The following is a 10,593-nucleotide window of genomic DNA, read 5'->3' as shown; positions in this document are numbered from 1 at the left end:
CAGCAGCTAATACAATGATAGCCAACAGCCGTCCAGTGTGAATGAATCATACCAATTTTTGTCGGATTGGAAAAAAATAAAATAAAAATAAAATAAAATAAAATAAAATAAAAAATACACACACACACACACACACACACACACACATATATTGGTGTGCCGCATAATTTTAGTAATAAAATGAAAAAGGTTGAAAAATCACTGCTATATGTGATGCTCAGGGCATTTTCACCTACTCTAAGTCTCAATGAACAACAGGCATTTCCACCTCACTAATGAGGAAACGGACTCAAAGACTGAGGTATTTTGGCCCATAGATGTGGCTAATCTTTCCTAAAACAGCACCCAAATTCTGGTGGCCACGGAACGGCTAAAAAGTGGGGGCAACATAATCTGGATGCAGTTGTCCAGCCTAGTATCTAGGAGGCAGAAGCAGGATGTGAACAGTTTCCTACCGCTAATATGACTGAGCGGTTCCCAGGGGCACCGTTTCTGGGTGCATTGGCCCTGGGTGATAGAGCTGTGGGGCCCAAATGGGCATGGGAGAGTGGGGGGCAGGCGTGTTGCGGGGGAGGTGGGGGGAGTTGGAGATGAGCCCCTGATGGTTTAGACCAGTGTCTCCCAAAGTGTGGTTCGCGTCCCCCCGGGGGTACGGGAAGAGTTTGGTGGGGGTACACGTTGCACGGGGGTTTGGTGGGGATATGCACCGCACCGTGCTTAGCTGCGCCTAATTCTACTTTCTCATGAGCACGAGGGGTACTCAGCGTGACGAAAATTATAGAAGGGGTACCCATGTGTCAAAAGTTTGGGAAACACTGGATCTAAGCCTTAGGCAGTGGCAGCCCAGCCCTCCACTAGAACCAGGGAGAAGCTGAGACGCTGGCCCTCCCAGGTTCCTAGAGAGGCCGCCCAGGTCTGCACCGTGACGCGTGCGTGATCGGATCCCGCAGCGGAGCCGGCGCTGCATCGGGGGCTGCTGAGCGGCGGGGCGGCGGGAGGGCCGGCGGGGCGCTTGCCCGACCTGCGGGGGCGGCGGCGGCGGCGGCGGCGGCGGCGGCGGCTGGGCGGCTGGTCCCGGGTCCGGTGCCCGCAGCGCGGAGGGCGGATCTGAGCGCTGGCCCCGGGGTGCCCGGAGGAGACAGGGTTCTGTCTCCTGGAGGAAGGGCTCCCGAGCTCTCTCTCCTCTCCCGATGGTGCAGACAAAGCGTGCCCGTTACCGACGACCAGGGGACGCGGGTGAGTGGCAGGAAAGTAAAAGTGACTGCGATCTGTCAGTGCTCTGGTCCGGAGGCTTCCTGGTATTTAACATTGTACGCGTTATTATGCAAATCCATATACATATATCACGAAATGAGAGCATACTAATTGCTTTTAAAAACGGATTCTATAGCCGAGACCGGTTTGGCTCAATGAATGGATAGAGCGTCGGCTTGGGGACTGAAAGGTCCCGGGTTCGATTCCGGTCTTGGTTGCGGGCATACCCCCGGTGGGGGGTGTGCAAGAGGCAGCTGGTCGATGACTCTCTCATCGATATTTCTAGCTCTCTATCTCTCTCCCTTCCTCTCTGTACAAAATCAATAAAATATATTTTAAAAAACACACAAACGGATTCTGTAAAAAACAATGCTGTGATGAAATATACATGGCATTTACCAAATGACACATAAACACTGTTTTCACCATTTTAAAAGTGTGTAGTTCATTGTCATTATGTACATTCTTACTGTTGCTTAGAGCAGCGTTTTTCAACCGCTGTTCCGCGGCACGAGATGTTGCCTGGTGTGCCGTAGGTGCAGACAAGACAAGAATTTTATAATTTTTCACTATTTTGTTTACTTAATATTTCATAATAAAGTAATTATAAAATACTTTCTTTGTGTTTATTTGATTCCTATTCAAGAGAATTACTTTATATATAGTCAATATAGGCACAGAGTTAAATTTTTTAACATTTTTCTAATGGTGGTGTGCCTCGTGATTTTTTTCATGAAACAAGTGTGCCTTTGCCCAAAAAAGGTTGAAAAACACTGGCTTAGAGGAAAGTTATAATATCTTCCATTTGTGGAATGCGTTTGTTCATACGCTGGTTAATTTTGGTGGGAGCATTATGATGCCGCTAAAACACGTTTCCAAGAATCATTAAAAGAACACATTTTGTTTGCTATTTATTTTCCCGTAGTACACAGTGCATGAGGCTTAAATGCTGTATTCACGGCTGCGACTTTAGTGCCTGATACATAGTACTTGCTCATTACATTTTGTTAAATTAATGAAAGATGAATCTCAATCAGAATAAGAATGGTCAGAATTTAACGTCCATGATTGCTGAGTTAATGCTAAATTCAGGGTGAGGCAAAAGTAGATTTACAGTTGTAGGAGAAATAACTTCTCCTCCTCCTCCTCCTCCTCCTCCTTCTCCTCCTCCTTTTCTTTCTCCTTCTTCTTACCATGCAACAAAACTTTTATGAACATTTTGAACAGATTCAGTCATTACTGAACTGTAATTTTTAAACTTAAATTGGGGAAACAGTTTATTCTTGTATTATTATTACATTATTTTACATACAAGTATACACCTACTTTTGTCCCACCCTGTATTTAAGATATAAATCAGAAAAAAACAGTAACAACTCAAACTTCTTCAGTTTGAAACCTTTAAATTTTGAGTAATTGGAGACTTACAGAAGGTTGCAGAACTATGCAGAGTTCCCTTATCTTCTTTACCCAGTTTGCCTTCAGTTAATACTCTGCATAACCATACTACAACCATCAAAATTAAGAAATTCACGGTGGTGCAGTATGATTAATGAAACGGATTACTTTAATAGGTTCTGGCTATTGACCCTTTGTGTTCCAGGATGCAGTCTAGACTCCCTTACGTAGTTGTCATGTCTACTTCTTCAAACTGGAGGGTCCTCGGAAGTCTCTCAGTTATTCCTTGTTTTTTTCTGACATCAATATTTTGAAGTATTTCGTATTTGTACTTTAAAAAAATATATATATTTTTTTAATTGATTTCAGTGAGGAAAAAAGGGAGATAGAGATTGAAACATCCATGATGACAGAGAGCTGTGGATCAGTTGCCTCCTGCAAGGCTCTCACTGTGGATCGAGCCCACAACCCAGGCATGTGCCCTTGACCGGAATCGAACCTGGAACCGTTCAGTTCACAGGCCGACTCTCTATCCACTGAGCAAAACCAGCTAGGGCTCGTATTTCTACTTTTAGAATGACATCAGTTTGCTTTTGTTATACGTTTTCTCCTGTTTTGAGAATGATGTTGATGTGTCTTATTACTGGTGATATTAATCTAACCCTGGGGTGTCTGCCAGGTTTTACGTCTGTAAAGATAGTATCTTTCCCTTTGTAATTAGTATTTTGAGGGGGGGAAAAATACACACACACACACACACACACACACACACACGAGGCCTGATGCACAAAAATTTGTGCAAGAGTAGGCTTTCCTTCATACTTCCTTCCCGTGGCTGCGGGCACCAGCTTTCCTCTGGCACCTGGGACCCCGGCTCCTTCCCTCCCCTGGCCGCCCGCAGGCACCCAGGACCTGGGCTGGCTTCCCTCCAGCTCTGGCTTCATCAGGAAGGATGTACAGAGTGACATCCAGAATGACATTTGGTCTAATTAGCTTATTACCCATTTATTATATATAATATATATAATTTATATTTGTTGTTGTTAATTCTCACCCAAGGATATTTTTTCCCATTGACTTTTAGAGAAAGTGGAAGGAAGGGAGGTGGGGGGTGGGGAGAGAAACATTGACGTGAGAGAGACACATATCCACTGGCCACCTCCCTCACCTGCCCTATTGGCCCCGGATGGGGATAAGACCTGCAGCCCAGGTGCAACCTTTTGTGCGCAGGCTGGTGCTCTAACCACTGAGAACACTGGCCAAGCCTCGGTGAAGGTACTTTGAGACTTTGCATAGAAATATCCTCTTTGTTCCTGCCTTTCACCAGTCAATTAGCATTCTTTGGTGGATCTTGCCTGCGGTGATGATTTCTCTAATGGTTTAATGGTGACCCTGATTTCTGTTAATTCCTTCTACATTTATTAACTGGAATTCTTTGTGAGGCAGGGTTGTGCCTTCATCCCCTTTTGTTTATTTGTTCAATGAAGTTATATCATTGTGTGACATTAGATGTGTAATTTTTTCTTTAGCTTATACTGCAGTGCAGTTGTTCATTTTAAAAAAGATATATGTATTTTATTGATTTTGTTCAGAGAGGAAGGGAGAGAGATAGAGAGCTAGAACGTCGATGAGAGAGAAACATCAACCAGCTGCCTCTTGCACACCCCCTACTGGGGATGTACCCGCAACCAATGTACATGCCCTTGACCGGAATCAAACCTGGGACCTTTCAGTCCGCAGACGGACGCTCTACCACTGAGCCGAACCGGTCCCGGCTCATTTTGTTTTTTAATCTGTCCCCACTTTGGCCATTGAGAGCCCTTTCAGGTTGCCTGTTTCTCCCCTGAGGTGTCTCCATCCTTTTCTCTGTCTGCCTGATTTTCTGGCATCACAAACTACTCAATTTGTATCTTCTCTACTGAGGTCTGGAATCAACCACTTCCCCCCAAGGACTCTGGTTCTGTTTATTAGAGAAAGAATGGTCAAGTTTGGGGAAGTAGGTTTGAGCTTCTTTCTTCCTTTCTTTTTTTATTTTAAAATGTTTTTATTGGCTTTAGAGAACGAGGAGGTGAGAGGGAGGGAGAGCAATAGAAACATCAGTGATGAGAGAGAATCATTGATCGGCTGCTTCCTGCACACTCCCCACTGAGGACTGAGCCCACAACCCGGGCCTGTGCCCTGACCGGGAATCGAACCCTGACGTCTTGGTTCATAGGTCAATACTCAACCACTGAGCCACCCTGGCCAGACTTTCTTAATTTTTATACACATGCAGCATTAGCTCTTGCCAGTCCCATGCTCCCGGGTCTACAGGCTTCCCACTCCTAGAGCAGTGCTCTCCCCTTCAGACCTTTGCCCCAGCATTTCTGAACCCATGGCTTTTCAAAGTCTTGTCATTATCCTGTCATACCAGAATCGCTTCTTTGTGATTCTTTTTCTAAACATACCCTCATAATGTAAACCTCCCTTCAATGCTCCTGTTTGCCCGCACTATTTCTCATATTTCATTGGATGTATTTGCCCTCATTTTCTCTCCCCAACATCTTTGCTGAGTCATAGAATCATATAATGTCATGGTTGGAAAAGATCTTTAGATTTTATTTCCCAAGGATATATAGCATCTGAGTGACCTCTGGAAGATCATACTTGCTTTAGGTCTGATCTCTTACCTTTTAATTGCTCTGCTCACTTAACTGTGCTGACTCAACACCTCTCTGTCCTCATGGCTCTTCATTATCCTCCTCCACTGAACTTCTCCTCCTTCTTTGTCTTTTCATGAAGAAAAAATGTGAGGTATTTCTGATTTTTCTCTCTTGTTCTCAATGTGTTACCTCATTCCTTGCTCATATGTGAAGACTTTTTCAGATTCATAGACTCCTGATGATTCTGTTTCCTCAATAAAATGAGAAATGAGTGAAAGCTTTCTTCTTTCTTTTGGGATTAGGTGAGACTCGTATGGAAAATTCAAAGTTGCCTCCAAGGCAGGAAATTTCCAAAGGAACAGAGTCATCTGATGGGACATCAGGAGGCCTGCATGGGATGGCTCCTGGGGGACCAGAAGCTGGAAATGCCTGTGAAGATGCTTTAATAAAGCTAGAAGCACAACCCTCAGAGGAGGAAGGGAGCAGACTAGAAAGTGATTTCTTAGAAAGAACATGTGAGGATAAAAACAAATCTACAGAAGATGGATGTGATGAGTATAAGGATCTTGGGGAACATAAGCATCTGTCTTGTAGTCCTACAGAAAATCAGGCTCTGAAGGCACAGAAATTATATCAATGTGATGAATGTGGCAAAGCTTTCAATTGGAGTTCACACCTCATTGGCCATCAGAGAATCCACACTGGAGAGAAGCCCTTTGTATGTAATGAGTGTGGCAAGGCCTTTAGGCAGACGTCTCAGCTCATGGTTCATCTCAGAACCCACACGGGGGAAAAGCCCTATGAATGCAGCAAGTGTGGAAAGACCTATCGACACAGCTCCCATCTCATTCAACACCAGAGACTCCATGATGGGGAGAAACCGTATAAATGTAATGAATGTGGAAAAGCTTTCAACGAGAGTTACAAACTCTATGACCACCAGAGAACCCATACGGGGGAGAAGCCTTACGAATGCAATGAATGTGGAGCAACCTTTACTCGGAATAAAAATCTTCTCCGACATCAGGTACTTCACACTGGTAAGAAACCCTTCAAATGTAACGAGTGTGGGAAAGCTTTCTGCTCTAATAGAGATCTTATTGACCACCAGAGAATTCACACTGGGGAGAAGCCTTATGAGTGCAATGAGTGTGAGAAGGCCTTCACCAGGAATAAAAGTCTGATTCGACATCAGCGACTCCACACTGGAGAAAAACCATACAAATGCAAGGAGTGTGGGAAAGGCTTTAATCAGAACTCTCACCTTGCTGACCATGAACGAATTCACACTGGAGAAAAACCTTTTGCATGTAATGAGTGTGGTAAGGCATTCAGCCTGAGTAAATGTCTTATTCGACATCAGAGACTTCACACAGGTAAAAAGTCCTATAAATGCAATGAGTGTGGAAAAACTTTCAATCAAAATTCATACCTCATTATACATCAGAGAATTCACACTGGGGAGAAACCTTTTGAATGTAATAAATGTGGGAAGATCTTCAGTCATAATTCTAGCCTTATGGTACATCAAAGAACCCATACTGGGGAGAAACCCTATAAATGCGATGATTGTGGGAAAGCCTTTAGTGACAGCTCACAGCTCACTGTGCACCAGAGAGTTCACACTGGTGAGAAACCCTATGAATGTATTGAGTGTGGAAAAGCCTTCAGTCAGCGTTCCACTTTTAATCACCACCAGGGAACTCATACTAGAAAGAAGCTCAGGTCTGGCTCAGTTTCCTAAGGTGTAAGTTTCCAAGATAGCAAGGAACATTGAATTAAGCTTTCTGTAAAAGAAGGGTGATTATCCTGAACCTTTCTTTAAAAAAAAAAAAAAAAAAAAAATATATATATATATATATATATATATGTATTTTCTTAGAGAGAGGAAGGAAGAGGGATAGAGAGCTAGAAACGTCAATGAGGGAGAAACATTGATCAGCTATACCCTCCCCCCCACACACACTGGGGATGTGCCTGCAACTAAGGTAGATGCCCTTGACCAGAATTGAACCCGGGACCCTTCAGTCCGCAGGCCGATGCTCTATCCATTGAGCCAAACCGGTTTCAGCTCCTGATCCTTTCTTGAAACCACTAATGAAAGTGGACCATTCCCTAAATGCTGTCTGCTAGGTCATGAAGGTGGAGAGTTGGAGGAACAGTTGGAGGCACTTTTGGGGAAGTACAGACCACACATTTACTGTACTTGCAGGGTTTTTATTTTCTGTTTAAAAGTGGATGTCATTTTTTTTTTGACATTCATCCTGTAATCAAGTTGTGTACTTTTCAGGGACAGAGGTTAAATCTTCCTTATTCTATTCTACTTTAATTTCCCAGTTTACATAAAGTCATTTTCCAAGACTGATTCACTCCTTTCTCTATTTCTAATTTTTATGAGTTTATTTGAACTTGACATGATTAAAATAAGATGCAAATGCCCCTCTCTTTGTTCTTTGCTGTAGCCTTTTTAAAATTCATCGCTTGTTAAAAAAAATAATTTTTTAAATCTCAACTCTCTAATTGCACCATTTTTAAAGTGGGCTTTCCTCCCAGCACTGGACCAAAATTTTATAGGATATCACGTACAAAAAGCTCATTTATGTGTTCTACATGTGCCCCTCTGTTTTTTAACTTCATAAAAATTCATTTGAGCCGGAATTTTGAGGACATGCTTAGAACTCCTGAGAGTCTTACTACTGCTATCTCAGCCTCAAAGGGCTAATGGATTTCTACTGGAGTGTGCCGTGTGTGTGTGTGTGTGTGTGTGTGTGTGTATGTATACCTAGGAGTCTACCCATGTATACTTTTTCCTGCACACTGACTCCAGTTCTGACCTACCTGGCTCCACCTGATGCCTAAATAAACATGTTAAAAACTGCTTCAAAACTTACTGCAGGGAGACCTAACTTTCCTGGCTTTGGCAATGATTCTAAATCCCAAATAGAAGCATTCTTGAAAGCTTGTAATTCAAAGTGTTTTAGTTTGTTGCAGATAAGAGAGTTTAAAGGAATCTGATTTTCTTATCAACTAGTTCCATCTTTTGCAACTGCCATCTAATTTCTAGCTGAGAAGTGTTTTCTTAATGATTGTTATCTTCTGGACCATCTTTCATTCCCAAGGGTAAAAGAAACAGGAAATCTTTTCAGAGAATATTCTTTCCTTCTATAGTCAAAAACAAGACATAACCTTGAACAATTTTTTTCTTCCTTGGGGCAGGGCCCCAGTACTGTGGGACTCCTTTCCTCTTAGCAGGAAAGTAGGATTGATAGTGTGACAGAGGAGGAGAAGGAAGTTAGAGGTACAATGTTAGGTATGTGGCCTAGAGGGAAGAGGTTTTTGTGAGCTCTGATTTAGGTCTCGAAGACAATGGAGGTGAAAGGGAAGAGAGTCGAGCTCAGTAAAATATGAATTAAGTGTGATTTTGTGGGGGAGGTATCTCAGATAAGGTTACAAAGAATATTGGGGGCTTTAAAAAAAGAGAAATGTGAAACTAGCTTATTTGGGATGTTAAATTACATGGGAAGCATTGTCTAAAAAATGATAATAAGATTTAGGTTATATGTGTATGGGTAAATGTTACTAATATAGGTAATCTTATCATTGAAGTTCTTATAAATTTGTCAATATTGTCATTGTCTCGTTGTTAAATTATTGTATGCCACAAAATAAATGAAACTTTCTTATAAATGAACTCAGTTTTAAACATGTCCATTTTTGAAAGTCTTATAGTCATTTACAATCAATCTCTCTCATTATTGAAGTTTCTCTCACTCTTCCTCTTCCTTTATAAAAAAATAATAAAAGCTTCTAGTTTAATGAGTTTCACAATCAGGTAAGAATAGCTTAAACGTGATGGTAACTAAGAGTGATACCAATATCGAGTTTTTGGTCACTCTCTGATGTGTGAGAAGATAACATAAAGGGGAGAATTGTTAAAGTAATAACAGAAGCCATTAGACTGAGGTGCTGCTGATACTTTGGTGGCTTACCTAAGCAAATTGAAAGTTTAAGCTAAAGTTAATTCCTGTGAATGCCTCCAGGTTAATAAAAACAATCAATCAGAACAGCCAGCTGAGCTTTCCCAAATAATGTAACCATGCTCAGGTGACATGGCTCAGGGGTTAAGCGTCCACCTATGAACCAGGAGGTCACAGTTTGATTCCCGGCCAGGGCACATGTTGGGGTTGCTAACTCGACCCCCAGTGGGGGATGTACAGGGAAGGTGCTGATTTTCATGCACAGGCAGCAGCAGCAGAATCTATTCTCATCATGGATGTTTCTCTCTCTCTCTCCCTCTCCTTTCCTCTCTGAAATCAATAAAAAATCATGCAATCTACTTAAGCTATAGCCAATCAAATAATTTGCCTTGCTTCCTCACCTCTATAGAAACCTAGCTTCTGTTGATGGAGTGCTCCTAACCAATTTCAGTTTGGCACCACCTGACTTTGCTCAATTAAACATATAAACTCAAAAAATTAAATGTGCCTCGGTTGTTCTTTTTTAAAAAATATTTTTTTATTGATTTTTTATAGAGAGGAAGAGAGAGGGGTAGAGAGTTAGAAACATTGATGTGAGAGAAACATTGATCAGCTGCCTCTTGCACACCCCCTACTGGGGATGTGCCCACAACCAAGGTACATGCCCTTGACTGGAATCGAACCTGGGACCCTTCAGTCCACAGGCAGATGCTCTATCCACTGAGCCACACCAGTTAGAGCCTCAGTTCTTCTTTTAACAGCACACAGTGTTAGTGACACATGGAAGCCATCATGTACTACTAGCAGAAATACACTGTGTATTTTTTTTATTTTTTTATTTTTAAAAAATATATATTTTATTGATTTTGTACAGAGAGGAAGGGAGAGAGATAGAGAGTTAGAAACATCGATGAGAGAGAGTCATCGATCAGCTGCCTCTTGCACACCCCCTACTGGGGATATGCCCGCAACCAAGGTACATGCCCTTGACCGGAATCGAACCCGGGACCCTTCAGTCCCCAAGCCAACGCTCTATCCATTGAGCCAAACCAGTCTTGGCTACACTGTGTATTTTAGTGAGAAATCTGGTACTTGGAGAATGGCATGAATACTCAATTTGGACATGTAAAGATTAAAACCAGAATTGGTACCTTCAGTCCAGCATCTCTCAAGTCAGCAAAGGACATAAGGTCTATAAAAACATGCCTGGTACAGGATGATTATGAGAAGTGTGATATGTCCTCATATTCTCTGGGACTCCGGTAGGTAAAGAAATAGCAAGTGAATGATCTTTTTGCTACTATTCTCTTACTTTCTGAAAT

The 10,593-nt window shown here is 42.3% G+C and overlaps 1 protein-coding gene across 1 annotated transcript; it reads left to right on the top strand.

Annotated features, from left to right (window-relative positions):
- The first annotated feature begins 960 nt into the window (after positions 1 to 960).
- LOC118715559 (zinc finger protein with KRAB and SCAN domains 7-like) lies at positions 961 to 7,134 on the top strand. The gene is made up of 2 exons (XM_036432031.2): positions 961 to 1,236; positions 5,597 to 7,134. The coding sequence occupies exons 1-2, from the start codon at positions 1,191 to 1,193 to the stop codon at positions 7,036 to 7,038; spliced, it is 1,488 nt and encodes a 495-aa protein (XP_036287924.2). The 5' UTR covers positions 961 to 1,190; the 3' UTR covers positions 7,039 to 7,134.
- The last annotated feature ends 3,459 nt before the right edge of the window (positions 7,135 to 10,593 follow it).

Source organism: Pipistrellus kuhlii, unplaced genomic scaffold (assembly GCF_014108245.1).
Source record: "Pipistrellus kuhlii isolate mPipKuh1 unplaced genomic scaffold, mPipKuh1.p scaffold_m20_p_11, whole genome shotgun sequence".
Classification (NCBI taxonomy): domain Eukaryota; kingdom Metazoa; phylum Chordata; class Mammalia; order Chiroptera; family Vespertilionidae; genus Pipistrellus; species Pipistrellus kuhlii.
This window is presented reverse-complemented; position numbering and strand designations above follow the sequence as displayed.